General features: G+C 38.1%; 1 protein-coding gene across 1 annotated transcript; it reads left to right on the top strand.

Annotated features, from left to right (window-relative positions):
• Positions 1 to 4,089: 4,089 nt before the first annotated feature.
• c1qtnf5 (C1q and TNF related 5) lies at positions 4,090 to 8,930 on the top strand. Its single transcript, XM_078246230.1, has 3 exons — positions 4,090 to 4,175; positions 6,690 to 6,934; positions 7,005 to 8,930. The coding sequence occupies exons 2-3, from the start codon at positions 6,703 to 6,705 to the stop codon at positions 7,523 to 7,525; spliced, it is 753 nt and encodes a 250-aa protein (XP_078102356.1). The 5' UTR covers positions 4,090 to 4,175; positions 6,690 to 6,702; the 3' UTR covers positions 7,526 to 8,930.
• The last annotated feature ends 7,550 nt before the right edge of the window (positions 8,931 to 16,480 follow it).

The raw sequence follows: 16,480 nt of genomic DNA, 5'->3' as shown, positions 1-16,480 counted from the left end.
GCATTGGCTGATGAAGATCGTGTTATATGATCAAAAGCTCAAGAGCAGCTACTTAATGGACATTTTTAACCACAAATGATATTCTGACCAGTTTGCAAAACAAGCTCATATGTTTTAATATATTCAATTTATTACGGTCTGTTTTTATAAACAATGTTATGACATCAGATCAGATCAACTTAAGTACAGACTTGCTTCTAGTCACATTTAATGTATTTGTGATTTGTACCTTTTGTGGCATTTTATATTATATATTAAACTCATTTAGTCATTTAGCAGAGCCAGTTATCTGTGGGCACAATGAGTTGTTTTAAGGTTCAGAACAGTTTTTTTTTAAATCCAAGAACAGGTTGTTGTGGAAAATAAGTGCATCATCCCACTACAGAGTTTTTTTTAAGACACACAATATCTGTTTACAGCTTTGTGAGTTCAAGACAGTCCCTGCATGTCTTTGTATTTACTGTGAAAAGTAGGGCTGTTTCTGAGTTTAAGCCCAAACTAAAACTGCCTTGTTATTCAGCTAACCCAATCACACTTTCGCTACTTCACCACCACCACCACCACCACCACCACCCACTAGAAATTAAGTCAAATTGTTAGTTTGCCAAGTGGTCTAAATTAACAGTAAATCCTAAAAGCAGCAGTTTATGGATTCGTACAGGAAATTAGTATAGCAGTCCCAGAATGTGCTGATTCTGGTGCTGCTAATTAAAAACACGTCTTAACTTACTGCCTCCACAGGAGCCTGCTGAAACCCTTCCTCACAACAGCCCGGTGACTCAAAAGTCAAAGGAAGCCCTTTTTGTTTCAAAGAGCTGCTGACCCATGAGTTTAGTCAGAGCAGTTTCACTCTTTGTTCTCAGTGGGAAATACATGTCACAGCAAAATACTTATGTATAATATAGTAGTCATTTTAATTGCCTCAATGTGTCAATGACACATAGAGACTGAAATAATAGTAGTGTGATTTACTGTGTAGAATTTAAACGGTTATCCCAGTGGTTGGCCTGAGAGCCAAATCCGGCCCTCCAGCTAAAATATTGCCTGGAGACTCAAAATTCAAAGGAAGCCCTTCTTGTTCCAAAGAGCTGCTGACACCCCTTCCTCCTCCCTTCTCCCTCCCAGGCCCCGTCATCACATTCCCATATAACAAGCATTTTAACGTGAAAACACTAAGCAGACCCATGTGTTTAGTCAGAGCAGTTTCACTCTTTGTTCTCAGTGGGAAATATATACATGTCACAGCAAAATACTTTATATTTGTATAATACAGTAGTATAAACTGCAGGGTGTGTGCACATTTTCACAATCAATTACCGGTATGTAATTTGAATTGCCTCAATGTGTCAATAACACATATAGACTGAAATAATATTAGCATGATTTACTGTGTAGAATTTAAACGGTTAGCCCAGTGGTTAGCCTGAGAGCCAAATCCGGCTCTCCAGCTAGAATGTTGCCCCCCTGACTAAAGCTGAAGTTTTCACTTTTATAGTTTACAGTTTTTACATAATTGGTCACAAATCTACTGCAGATAGCAATGTAAATACAAAGCTCATGTGTAACATCTCATACTGCCCACACTTGAATAGAGACATGCAAACTACTGTGCCTCGTTCTGCACCAAGCTGTCTGAACAGCACATGGTGTTGAAGTCCAACAAACCTACAATAATTAGACAGACATAAATATAATCCACTTTATTCAAATTATAATTAATTATAATCGCAAAACCAGTATTCCTTGAATTTAAAACAGTTTTAATTGAATTGCTTTAGCCTCCTTGACCATGTAACAGATTTGTGTCTCACAATCACAAATACAGTAGGTGGCAGTCTAACTGAAGTTGTATGCTGATGGCATTTTTTTTTAAGACATCAACAATAACACCTTTAGTTTTATAATGTGTGGATAACAATTACGTAGTTAAATAAAGAACATATGTGTCATTATTTGCCAAATGAGCGGTTGTAACTCTTTTAGCCCAAACTTACCAATGAAAACATAGGACTAGCTGCTCTGTTCGGCTGTATTTAGGCACAGCGGTGCTTTGAGCTAAATGATAAGTGATCATGCTAACGTGCTAATGTTTACCAGGTATAATGTTTACTATATTCACCATTTTAATTAAGTGTGCTGGCATGTTAACATTTGCTAATTAGCGCTAAACACAAAGTAGCAGTTGAGGCTAATTGCAGGTAGACTATTTGATCATAAATCAAAGTATTGAACCAATACAAAACTTAACCTGATGATGGTGCTAAATTACAAAGTTAGGAGACCACCAAAATAGTTACAATTAATTCTGAAAGGAACAAGGAATGCCTGTACCAAAGCCATCCAAAAGTTGTAGAGATATTCACTCAAAACCACAAATGTCAACGTAATGGTGGCACTTAGAGGAAAAGGCAGGGATCACCAAAGTCAGTAGGATTCATCCTCCGGGAACCACAAATGTCTGTTTTCTATGCTTGCGTGGCACAGACACTGAGGACACCTCCAAACGCACCTGAGGTGCATCTCCTAATCAATGGACAGGTGTGGGATTGGCCACTCTCAACCACACCTGAAGCGCATCTCCTAATCAGGTGAGACGGGAGCTACTTTTGTGTTCTGGGGCTGAGAACATGGGGATTCAGATGTGGAAGAGACCTGAGGTGGTGAGGGGCTAGCGGGCGGTCAGGAACTGCGGAGACGCTCAGTCTACGGGTGCCACTGCCCCCCTTCCCCGCGTGACAGGTTAAAGACTGTAGTCCCTGTAAAAGAACATACTGTTTTAACTGTCTGAAATAAAATGTACTTTTGCTGCTGCTAGTAAAATGAACCCATATAAAGACAATTTTAAAACTAAAACCTACGGAGCCCCAGAAGTGACATGGAGGGAGAAAAAAAAATAAAAATACATGTACTGGGGGCAAACACTAAACTCGAAATCATGACTTTCAAACTCGAGATCTCGAGTTTGTGACATGGAGGAAAAATAAAACAAAGAAAAAAACATGTACTGGGGTAAAACACTAAACTCGAGATCTTGACTTTGAAAGTCTACTTTGTGACATATGTACAAAATTTCATATCAATCTGTCAAACGGTGGAGATATTTTAGTCTGGACCAATGTGGTGAACAGACAGACATTGCCATCCCTACTGCCGCTAACATGGCTAAAAAAAAAAGATTGTTGGACCTTAAAACAAAAGTTTTACGAGTCAATTTCTTTCTAAATTCAAAGAAACAAACATGTCAGACATGGCTCATGGTTGAACATAATTGCTGCCCCCTACAACAAACGCAGTCCTGCCGGCTGCTGCAAGGCTTCATCCTGCTTATGTTCTGTTTTCTGTTCTCCCACAGAGATTAGACACTCCTCCACCATCTTCAGTTTTGGCACAGTTCTGGTCCGTTTGGGGTCACTGCTGCACAAAACATGTTTTCATTGGCTTGAATCCAAGGGAGCTGCTGAATTTAACCAGTTCAAGTTTGGCTTCCTTGCCAAAAACGACATTAAGAGCTTTTTGCTTTATCCATTTAAGACTGTCACTGAGGGATTACAGGGAGAAGAGGATTACTGTCAGTCTCGTCTGAGTGGAAGACCTGATCTGGATGGAACAAATGGCCTCATCTTTGAAGGCAGATAAAGAAAATCCCAGAGTAGAGAGAAGAACATGTGATTGTGTCTGTTTGCCTTTATGATTACATCTCTCTTCACCTTTCTTTTCTGTCTTTTTAGGCAGTGGTGTTTTTGTGTAATAAAGCAAGCTCATTCTCAGCTGCAGTTTGTTGTGGTGACGTGCTTTTTTCAGACCACAGCCCTCTGTGAACTCTGTGGTATGCCTTAGAGAGTTTCCCAAACACTGTTAGGCAATCTCCCAAACATTGCCCCCAAACCCCTTCTTTCATGATGGTTTTGTCACAGTTTTGTTTCAGAGTTGGTTCTTTCTCTTTTATTTGTGCTGGATCAACATCCAATATTTTCCATTGTATCCTCCCTGTTCGCTCTCCTCCACCCTCAGTTCCTCCTTTCCCACCCACCCTACTTTCTAATTGGATTTTATTACCATTTCCTTTCACTTTTTCCCCAGCTGGACTCTGGTTGGGAGGAACGGCTTTACTGGGTTCTCTTCGGCACACTCAAACATCAGCAGGAGCTCCCAAATACTTCACCCTACATCAACTGGTAAGTTGCCGCTCTTAAGTGTTTGACGTACAGGGGAAACCTACACTGGTCAAGGTGCAGAGCTGAGAAATGTCTGATGGCTTTAGTGTTGAGGACAGAAGTGCTGGCATATTTTCGTTCCTTCAAAGCAACAAGTAAAAACTAAATTAGGTGCATCATTGTGTAGATATGTCTGCTTGTTTATATAGTATACTTCAGATCCTTTATTAAAGTAAAAGTAGCAATAGTACATTAAAAGTCCTGCATTCAAAATCTTACTAAACTGAAAGTACTGAAGTATTATCAGCAAAATGTATTTAAAGTATCAAAAAGCCCTATCCGTGATAAATGGTTACATATTGAATAATAGATTACTGTTACTGATGCATTCAGATTTAAGCAGTATTGTAATGCTGTAGCTGGTTAAGTCAGAGCCAATTTGAACTATTATAGATTGTTGGATATTTGTTTTTAAAGCAATCCATCATATTTATAAATCCTTTTTATAATCTTAATCTGTGAAGTAAGCATTAAGTAAAGAAGTCCAATAATTGTGGTGAAGTAAAAAGTATACAATGATTATCTCTTAAATGTAGTGGTGTAAAAGTATAAAGTAGCAAAAAATACAATACAAGTACTCAACATTGTACTTAAGTACAGTATTTGAGTAAATGTACTTTCCATCTCAAGTCAATATTCAGCAAATAAACGTGCAGCTTTGCCTTAAACATAATAATATAACTGATAATATCAGAGCACATCAGCTGTTCTCAATATGCCAAAAAATATTTCTGTTTCACAGAGAAATCAGATTAATGAAAAAAACTACCTATAAAAGTTCATTTCAAAACAAATACAATAAACTGCTCTGACAGTATAAACTGAGTCAAAAGTGTGTGTGTAGTTGTACAGTAAATTTTGTCCACATATTAGTGGTCTGTAAACAGTGGGTTCGTCTTTTGCGCGTTATTGAAAACATTCATGTTTCTAATCATCTGAGGAGTGGTGGCAGACAGCTGTTCAGACTCACCAGTATTTGTCCTCTTGTCTGCCCTCCTCTTTTGCCAGGAACGCTGACATGCATTTCTCTGTCTCTCTCTCCCTCCTCCTTTTTTTTCTCAGTTTCTTTCTGGTTTAAGACGTTCCTCCCTCCCTCTGGCTCTTTCTCTTATTTTGCAGCTGTTGTGGATGTAAGCTCTCAAATCCAGTTACGAGACCCCCCGATAGATGACAAAAAAACCCCGAACTGTTCTCATTATTATCACACACCACAAACAGCAAGTTTTAACCAAAAACAGAAGAAAGCTGGTAGTGTTAGACAGCTGTGAGTCCTCCTGCTCTGCTCATCAGTTCGGTTTATAGTCGTGTGACGCCTGTCCTGCTGCCAGACAGATGGCCAACAGGGCGACAGTAGAGACCAGCTAACCAAAAATCCTTCGGGAAAACACTGAGCAAGGGTGCTGTAATACATACATCATGATTATATAGAGGTTAGGCAGCTCTCATACTGTCCAAGTAGGGTCAACAAAACAGGAAACAGAAGCAGACAGAATTTGAGGATGTGAGGATAAACATTTTAATATTTTAGGTGTGACGGTGAGTAGTTTCCGAGAAGGCTGTCTGGTATTCAGCATCTCATCAAACCTTTATTAGAAACATCTGTTTAGAAACCAAGAGTGTCATGTTTTGCTTTGAAGACGTGATTAATCATTAGCTCAGGAATTTGTATTATTTTCATCCTCCTGAATTGAAAAAAAAACACAGATTTTGTTATGGCCAAGTCTGCATGTCCCTCCAATAAAAAGTGCTCACTGCATTTATGCAAATCTGTAATGTCAAACTTGTTGAGTACATTTTGAGTTATTGATGTAAAAGTTAAATCAGTTTGGGATCATGGATGATGGTCGCAAGTAAAAAGCAAAACGTCTTTCTGCTTGCCGTTTATTGCCATAGAATCTTCTTTCATTTCTGGTCTTCTTTTCTTCTCTCCCCTTTTTTTTCAGTTTTGGCAGTACTGACGTCTTAACGAGTAATGCCAACTCAGTAATGTAATATGGTTATTTCAGTTTTACTTTGCCCTTAAACCATGTGAGGAATCTGTTAAAAAAAACAAAAAGTTTTACAATAATTCATATTTTTTTAGCTAACAGATCTGCCTGAGAGAACACATAGTCCTTAAATTCATATGAATTCCCTTTAACTGCAACTAAACTGAAGCTTTTGTAATTATGTGTTTTCTATGTGTTTGACAAGAAAGGGTAAACTGAATATTACTGAATGTAAGTCCTTAAATTATGTTGTACAACACTCATTTCAGTGTGTTTACATATGCTGCAATTTCAACATTTATATGTGCTCTCCCTGCTTCTGTAATCAGATAAAGTTTGATTTGAAGTGATGTTTATAGGGGCTATTATCCCACTGTATATAGCTCAGTTTAAACTGTGGTGTTCCTCCTCCACAGACTTGTTTGTAAACCATAATGTGTCCTTTATCTTTGCATGTCTAAACTCTTATTTCTCTTTTGTCCCTCAGCCGTGACACTGCAATGACATCACTCCGGCTCTTGCCCTTGTTGCAGTCCCTCCTTCTCCTCCAAGTCCATCTTTCCAACCAGTTAGAAGACAACAAGATCCCTCCCAGTCTGTGTACTGGTCACCCTGGTATCCCGGGCTCTCCTGGAGCTCATGGCAGTGCTGGTCAGCCAGGGAGAGATGGGAGGGACGGGAGAGATGCTGCTCCAGGGGAGAAGGGACAGAAGGGAGACATGGGATACCCAGGTGCTATATTTTATTATTCATGTGTGAGTATAAATGTCTGCAGTGGATGCTCATGTCTATGCTCCTCCAGGTGAGACAGGAGTGCGTGGCTTGACCGGGGACAGAGGGGAGCCAGGAGAAAAAGGGGAGAGGGGGCAGTCAGGAGAGTGCGCGGTGGCCCCCAAATCAGCCTTCAGTGTCAAACTATCCGAGGGCCTCACTTCACCCATCACTGTGGGCAATGTAGTCCGCTTCGACAAGGTCGTGCTCAATGAACAGGGCGACTACAACGCAGAGACGGGACACTTCACCTGCAAAGTGCCAGGAGTTTACTACTTTGCCGTTCACGCCACAGTCTACCGCGCCAGCCTCCAGTTTGACCTGATGAAAAATGCACACACAGTGGCATCTTATTTTCAGTTCTACGGGAACTGGCCCAAACCAGCGTCTCTTTCAGGCGGCTCCCTGCTCCACCTCATCCCTGGTGACCAGGTGTGGGTCCAGATGGCTCTGTCAGAGTACAATGGGTTTTACTCCAGCACCAAGACAGACAGCACCTTCACCGGCTTCCTGGTGTACTCAGACTGGAAAAACTCTGCTGTGTTTGCATGACACGTGCTCATGAACAAACCAGTCATATCCCACTTAACGCTGTTTTTTTTTTTTTTTTGAGTGCCTATTTCAGTTTTCTAATTGAGAAGTTCTGGATAAAGACGAGGCAATAGGCCTTGACGTGGTACATCTGTATTTGTGCAACGAGTATAAAACACCAGACAATGTTACTTGAATGGCACATACCGTACTGGTGAAGTGTGAGGTACACACACTGTTTATTCAGTGTCTGGTCTTCAGCTGGAGCCTTTAAATGGCTGTGACACTCAATTCTTGTAACAGATGTTGTGACAATGGCTTCCAGCCAACTCCAGGCCACAAAGTCAAACAGCTTTCACGCCTTTATTGCACTTTTGTTTCCCATCAATATCTCTGCACAGCAAACATGAAAAATGAATAAATCATCGTAGTTTTTAAAACGCACACGACTAATATACTTTTGGCCATAAATACCTGTTCATACTGGATACTGTGAGGCAATCCGTTTTTGATAATTGTTAGAAGTCAGTTCTACACTTTTAACTTTAAAATCCAAAAATGATATTTGCTGATGTTGATATTTGTCACTTGCCTGCCTGTGCACACTTCTATTTGATTTTGTAGTAATTTACCTGATCGCAGTGGTGGAAGAAGTACTCAGGTTAAAATTGTGTAAAAACACTCAATTCCATGTAAATTCCTGCATTCAAACTTCTAATTTTAAGTACAGATGCATTATCAACAACATGTACTTAAATTATTTAAAGTACTCGCTTTGCAGAAAATGGCCCATTTGAGTGATTTGATATTATTCATGATATTATTAAATTGTTAATACTGATGCATCAATGTATAAGGGGCATTTTAGTGTTGTAGCTGGTTGAGCTGGAACTAGTTTGAACCGTTTTATACAGTTAGCCAGGTAATTTAATCCAGTGGTTCCCAACCTAGGGGTCGGGCCCCCTCCGAAGAATCACAAGATAAATCAAAGGGGTCGTGAGATGATTAATAAGACAGAACAGATCATTTTACCTTATTGAGCACAACTTGTTATTCAAATGAAACCATCTGAGAAGTTAACCCCTTGTGTTGTCCTCGGGTCAAATTTGACCCATTTTCAAAGTTTTTTATATCAGAAATATAAAGGGTTTCTTTTAACCTATTGCCCAAATGGATGTCCGTTGTTCAACATTATTCGCAGATCAAATTAATGATTACTTTCATTTCATTTTGGGTGTTTTATTCAATTTTATAGCATTTGAAAAACATGTTTAAATGGTTTTAGTAGTATTTACAGTATCCTGACTCAAATTTGACATATACCCTCTGATCTAGTCAAAATAATTCATAATTTCTGTTTTTTTGAACTCAAAAATTAGGTAATATGTCATATAAATTTGTTTATTGACTAATCTAAATATCTAAAAAAAAGACAAGTTTATGGTCGATGTGAAGACAACACAAGGGTTAAGTAGAGAGTAAAACCCCCTATCTGTTGGAGCTGCTAACAACTCAAACATCTGAAACATGACACAGGGCCCCAACAAAGGTCAACGAGGCTCACAGGTCAAAAAGATTGGGAACCAGTGGTTTAACTGTTAACAATGCATCATATTTTATAAGCTTGTCATGTTTGTTTTTTTAAATGTAAAATCTTAATCTGAAAAGTAACTAGTAGCTATACATGTTAAATAAATGTAGTGCAGTAAAAATGCAATGCTTCCCTCTGAAATGTAGTGGAGTAGAAGTATAAAGTAGGATGAAAATGGAAATACTTCAGTAAAGTACTTTAAAAGTAGGCTAGCTTCCACCATTGCCAGATTGATCAACTTTCACATGGCATTTTTATCAATAAAATCCGACACCCAACTCTCTGGTTTTCATTCTCAAAGGCAAAGCACTACCAAAGTAAATACCATGATGAAAAAGACTGGAAAATCCAATGGATTCACACTGTTTACCTCTGACTGCCTAATGGTTTCACCAAACGCTGTGAGACTCTCCAGCTACACTTCAACACTGTGAGCTGGTTGATGTAAGTCATCTCCTTCTTCCCGTCACTGTTGGTACTTTAAAACAATAACAACATGTATTCATTTCCCAGTTTACTGAGCTAAATCTCTCCCATCGTGTTTTTTATTTATTTAGGAGGGTAAACACTGACAAGACCAGAACCCAAATAAAGCCTTTCTGTGCCTGTGAAGTGGGCTACTACCTCACACGGGAGGAAATGTTATTTTCCCTTCACTCCCTGAGACTCGTACACATAATTAGGCTTTAAATATATCATCATAACTTTTCCCCTTCAGGGTAAAATGAGAGAAGCAGGGAGTTAATCAATCTTCCCCTGGCATCAATCAGTTATTTCCATTAGTTCACGATCTGTAAATCACTGTGCTTGAAGCTGATGGCCAAGCAATGACATCATTCCCTGAAATACTGAGCTCTCATTGGTCAACGTGTGTCATGGTGAAAGAGGGCAAGAGTTTGACGTCTAGATTAAAGCCTTGATGCAGATACAATGTGGATGGAATAGTGAGACAAAAGTGTCTACATACCCTTTGGTTTTGTATGGATCAAACAAGTGTTAATTAGTGTGCTTTAGCGGTGCTGGTAGGTGGATTTTGTAAACCTTTGGACAGAGACAGGCTAGCCGTTTTTTTCTCTGTTTCCAGTCTTTGTGCTAAGCTAACTAGCTGCTAGTGGTAGCTTTATATTTAAGGTACACACTTAAGTGGGAGGCCTATTGACCTTCATCTGTGCTAAGTCTCGGCAAGAAAGCAAACAAGCGTATTTCCCAAAATGTTGATCTAGTCCTTTAAAGCCCTCTCCTCACTGTCAAGGTATTCTTGTGGAGAAAAATGAAATCCCTGGACTACGTTTAAATTTGATTGGAAACTTATTTAAAGATATTCAGTCTAAAATCAAATATAAAACCATGTGTAGAAATGTAGAAAATAAACTTCAGGTCGTCAATACCCAGATTACCAGAAACAATACATTACCTTATTGTCCTCAATGAGAAGGTATCTCAAATTAAAATTAAGATATGTGTAGGTGATAAAAACAAAAACATGATCTGAAGACAAAGCCAAGATATTTCTGATAAACACAGGGAGTCATACAGATAAAATCTAGAGAAAACATGCTGTCACCAACTATATTATTTTCAGTGATTTGGCATCACCTTCAGCAAATATGGTTCAGCTTTAGTTGAAGGCACTACTTTGTCCAGCAGAGAGCAGTGGTGTATCACTTTGCAGCAGCTAAAACACTGTCCGCAGGAACATCTGCATAGGAGAGTATCATGTATCATCACTTTATGCTTCAGATTATGTGGGCAGGACTGATCATTTCAATCATCTGTATCAACAGTCTCTGAGCCCTGAGGTGTCTTTGTGATGTGAGCAACAGTCGCTGTGCTTGTTTGAGAGAATTCACACAGGAATGTATAGCACATTAGGATTTTATTAGTTCAACAGCTGTTCCAGTAGCTACTTCCTATTATGTCACAAAGGGACTCCAACATTTATTAATCATATTCTCCCTTTACAAGCTAGTACATTAAATAAGTGATTTATTTCTATGTCAGATAGTTACAATTTGAAACATAACACCTGCTCTCAAGAGATTATTAATATATAATTTACGTAAAGGCAATTAGGTATTTTTTCAAATTATACATAAATAACTGATTAAATAAATAACTGACAAAATAAGGACACAATTCACTTAAGTGCCTTCATTTTAGAAACACTAAATGCTAAACCGGAGTGATCATTTTCATAAAATAAAACCACATTTGTGAAGCACCTCAGTCATACAGTATCAATACTGATCCAGCCTGCACTCTTCTCTGTTCATTATAAACACATGAAAGCTGGTGAAATGTTAAAAGACATTTACTTAAAAATCTGTGAATACTAAATGGAGTTTGGAACTGTTGAGCTTTTATGCCCCAATAATAACAACCACAGCTGTGACTTTGTAGAACATATTTAGGACAATTTTATATGCGTTTAAACTTAAATGTATTATCATTCATTCTTCCCATAGTCTAGGTTTTCACATTCCTAAGGATGTACTCAAGAGTAAAAAAGTAAGTAATACCAAGTAATCTCTACGACTGAGGGCTTTTGCATGTTTTTGTTGGACTAGAATTTGAGATCAACAATTGTACTTAAAATAGAGTTTTGCTTAAATATTGGACTGAACAAATACTGAGTCATAGACTACAGTTATGCTGTTATGGCACAATCAGGAAGAAATTCCACTGAAGTTTACTTTAAAGCTTGTTTTTCTTGTAAATGAATCTCTGAGAAGATTTTTTAAAAGGAATGATGCACAGTTCAGTCTTTGGAGAGTATTATTGAATCAGATATTCAGGGTCTTCTCATATTGGGATCAGGATGCCAGGATGCTAGATTGATTTGACTGCACATAGTCTCTAAGCAGACTCAAACTCTTACTTAAACCAGCTATTACAAGAGCTGTGTTTGTAATTAGTTTAGTTTAGTTTATTTCGATCAATCATCAATCACATGTCATCTTAACTCATTTATGATCAATACTGATCGAAAAGGTGTAGGTTGAAGCATTTGCTTATTACACTTACCCTTTTTACATTCTATTTTATTATTATTATTATTTTTTTATTCTTAGGTCCCTCAGGATATTATCCAAAAAAAATATTATCATTGATTTCTGTATTCTATATACATATTATCACCCATATGCACAGAAATAAAAATAAACAAAACAAAATACATTCCCATTCATATACACATTGCCATTCATGCCTCACTTTGTTAATCATCCTACTTTTTAGTATTTTTTTAAAATCTTTGTAATGTGTAACACATTTTTACTTCCTCATCTAAAAGATTCCACAAGTTTATGCCTTTTGCTGATATACATCTTTGTTTTACATTTGTTCTAATCTTTATCTTTGTGAACATGCACATTCCCCTCAGTTCATACTTGCTCTCTCTAATCTGAAACTGCTTCTGGAAAAACATACATTAAAAAAAAATACATTATTTGCATTGTTTTGGCTTCCACCAAGTCTCTAAATTTAAGTGTGTGTGAATTTATAAGTAATCTGTTTGTTGGTTCAAAGTATTCTGCTCTGTTAATGAGTCTTATTGCTCTCTTTTGTAATATAAAAATTGGGTTAGTGATTGTTTTGTATGTGTTTCCCCATATTTCCACACAATATGTAATGTATGGCAATATTAAGGAGCTGTACAATATATGTAGTGAATTTAAATTGAGCACATCTTTAGTTTTTTGTAATATCGCAATGGACATTGATACTTTAGTTTTCACTTGTTTGCTATGTGGTTTCCAGCATAATTTGTGGTCTATAATCACTCCTAAGAATTTGCTTTCATAGACTTTTTGTATTTCCACATTTTCTATCATGATATTTACTTCATGATTGATTTTTTTTATTTCCTTAGTTTTATTTAGTAGAACTTAGTTTTTATTTAGAATTTGTACTGGAGGAGCTTTTGTTTTCGTTCTTCATGAGTGAAACAGTGAACATAAAAAGTTTCATTTCATGGGGTTGGTTTTGACACGATACAAACTCACCAAAAGTTCCAAATACAGGTGTATTTATACTACAATCAACTTAAACCCCTTGACAACACACAGGTAATCCCAATTTAACTATTTATGTTACTGCTAATACCAATTGGCTGCACTGGTGACAATTTAGGTGTTCTATTAAAGGGGGTAATTACTTTTGTATATTATATTTGTAATGAATCTAGATCACTTTGTAGAGATCTGTTTTTATTTACATTAAAATGTCCTTTTCTCTTGATCAGTATCAAGGCCACATTAAATCCATTTTGATCCAATGTTATAAAACAATAAAACCTGAAATCTTACAAGGGGTGGAATATCTTTTATAGGCACTGTCATTTAAATCAGTAGCAGTAAATCCTAACAGTGGCACATTTCACTGCATCTCATTTCTCTCTCTCAGTCCGGAGGTGAAAGTTCAAGTACTACGGGCGGCTCCTATAATGAGCCTTCTGACCTGATGGCTATCATCCATCTTTAATCTCCGTGTGGCTCATACATCACACACTGCATTAATTCGAGGTGGTCAGGATTATTACAACAAACCACTTAATTACAGTTGAGTCAGTGTTGGGTGGAGGCCAGGGCTAATGAGCTGCCTGTCTCTTCTTCTTTATCTCTTCACATTACTGTCAAACTGTTGTTTAACATCTTAATTAAACAATACAGTTTTGCTCTCTATTTTTTCCAGATCTATCTCCCGATTGTAACCTCTTTGTTTGAAAACGTTGGTTTCTTTTTAACTGCCGTAATTGTCTTTGCATCATAAAGGAGGGCTATGGCATGTCATGTCAGGCGGGCCGATATCACAAATAGAAACTTACACTAAAGCCCTCCCATACAGTATAAGTCATCTAGACAGGCAAATTCTCTTATTGTTAAGGAGCCATCATAGGGAGGTCAGAGGTCAGGGTCCTCTTGCTGTTTGTAGCTGTTGTAAATTCACCATCTTTGACATTTTAGCAGGGTAGATGCTCACTGTTATGATGGCTTGACCCTTCTGATCACTCATTAAGCAACCAAGATTAAAGCACGCAGTTTAAAGATTATGGAGACATAAAGAGTCAGAGTAAGTGATCATAAACAGAAAAAATAGAGCGTGAGTGAGGCAGGGAATAGTGCACTATAGTCTGACATTTTCCCACACTGCTCTAGCCCAGGGCCAGCGTTGTCAAAAGGAAGAGGTCAAATCCCCGGAGTATAAAGCTCTCCTCGGTTTACTTCTTCCTGCTCTTCCCCTGACATTAAACTTCCTCCTCTCTGTTAACACCACCCTCACTTACTACTAACACGTAAACACTGCTGAGGCTGGGCTCGCAGGTCAGGAGACAATAAACATACCCTGGATTTGTTTTTCGATCTCTAACAATAGATTTGTGGTCATCCAGCTTAAACCCGTGCACATCTCTCAGTTATAAAAAAAAAAGATAAGAGGTCATGTCTCCTGCTGAGCTACTGATGACGTCAGTAAATTAGAGGGTCAATCAACAATAAAAGATGCTCAGAGTCAAATTCCTTAATAACGTAAAATTGAAATCTCTCTGTTGCTGCAAAAAATACACGAAAATTAAAAATATATTGTAGATTTATGTCATTGAGTGCATTCTTTTATTTTAGCAGATGGTCTGGTATGGAGCTGGAGATATTTTTAGAGAGAACATTGGGAACGAGAATGAGGATATAAATCACAAGGCTCTGGTAAATAGTCATATGGTGGTGGAAGTGGTCCCATATGACCATTAGGAGCCCACTGCTCGACCCCTGCAACCCTACTGCAGGCCCCAAACACTCCCTTAATCTCCACAGATGCAAGACATGAATCTCTGGTTTCAGATAGAGCGTCAAGTGAAAGTGAATCATCTTGTGTGTCCAGCCCCCATAGAAATACTTCTAAATCTGCATCACCCCTCTACATATGAAAGCCCCTGGGGGCATAAAGCAGGATGTGTGGACCTCATGAAGAAAACCAAATTTGGTAAAAGATGCCAAGGCCAAAGCTTAAAATATGTGAGCATGGTAAATTATGTAGGAATGTAAGATGGACATTTTGTTCTGTATGCTTTACATCCCTATTGATTTCTACACAGGCCTTTTTCATAGCTGGTCATAGTAGAAAAAGCACAGGTGTTACTGATATTCATGATTGCTCCATTCTATTCGTGTCCCATAACAGCGGACCCTGAAACTGAAGCAGTTAAATGGAATTCAGCCATCATTAGCCTAATCTTTATCATTTTACATGCTTTTCCTACTGTGAAATGTCAAAATGTATTCTGTGATCGCCTTACCTGCTTGATGCTCTGTTTATTTCGAGCTGCACCTGAAGGCAGCACAATCAGCAACATGGGACACACCTGGGCCCGATGAGGCATAAAGGCCTTTCGGACGTGCACAGGTACGGGCTATTGTTGCCCGAGCTGCCCCTGACAAAGGGCCTAAATAAACTTCTATCTTTTTGTTTGTTTTTTTGCTGTTGTGGCTGCATCAATACGATAAGCCCATCTTTAGTAAAGTTAAATTGCCAAACTAAATCGCCATATCATCCAATTTTGTGTTCATTTATTTTGCCATCAAAACGTCAGCGATATGCCCTCTGGCCCCAACCACGTGACTTTGTTTTCTCACACACGGAGCACTGCATGTGAAAGAGAGGGAAAGCCCTTCTGCCTTGACGTGAGTTTTTGAAGTTATGGAGATAATGACAAATGCCCGGTGAATAGTAAATAAAAATCCACTTGAGCTCCGAATAATGTGCAGCTTCTAACGTTTGCATCACGTTGCGCAACATTGCCTTATGCTAATGTCTCATGCTACGTTATCAACCAAAGCTCATAACAGCCTATGTAGCAGCAGAAAGCTAACGTAGCTACACGTCCGTTAAATTAGTGTGGCTCTGTAGAGAAGAGAGAGGCTGATGTGATGGTTTGGCCCCTTGAATCATGATACATTATACATTGTTTACAAGTCAATATGTGACATGAATTTTCAACCAACAAGCAGATGTAACGTTAAGCTGATAGAAGTCGCTTTAACTTATTTTGTTATGAGATGATAAAATAATGTTCCAATTGGTTAATGTAGGCTAATAAACGTATTTGTTTTATTATTATAAATGTATAGCCTAATGTTCGTTGTGTGTGCTGCCTTCACAACAAAGACGACTGAAGAAGCTTTTTTCCAAGTTAGAACAATAGCCCCTCCAAATGTCTGTGTATGTCCCTGTTTCTGTTGTTTATCCTGTGGCACACTTAGTGTAAGCTGGTGATGTATTGGTTATTGTGACAATAAATATTTCAAAGATCAGCCTAAGACCAATTTGTAATCCTACTTTTTCTTTTTTGCTCCTAAACACAAATATGTTTTCATTTTTACCAAATTTCCATG

Source organism: Sander vitreus, chromosome 3 (genome assembly GCF_031162955.1).
Source record: "Sander vitreus isolate 19-12246 chromosome 3, sanVit1, whole genome shotgun sequence".
Lineage (NCBI taxonomy): Eukaryota > Metazoa > Chordata > Actinopteri > Perciformes > Percidae > Sander > Sander vitreus.
Note: the sequence above shows the minus strand (reverse complement) of the source record. Positions and strands in the feature narration are given on the sequence as shown.

Bases quoted from the DNA above. Each gene is read 5' to 3' on its own strand.
- c1qtnf5 (XM_078246230.1), top strand. From the start codon at position 6,703: ATGACATCACTCCGGCTCTTGCCCTTGTTGCAGTCCCTCCTTCTCCTC. The intron at 6,935-7,004 runs GTGCTATATTTT...ATGCTCCTCCAG, and splicing joins GGGAGACATGGGATACCCAG to GTGAGACAGGAGTGCGTGGC.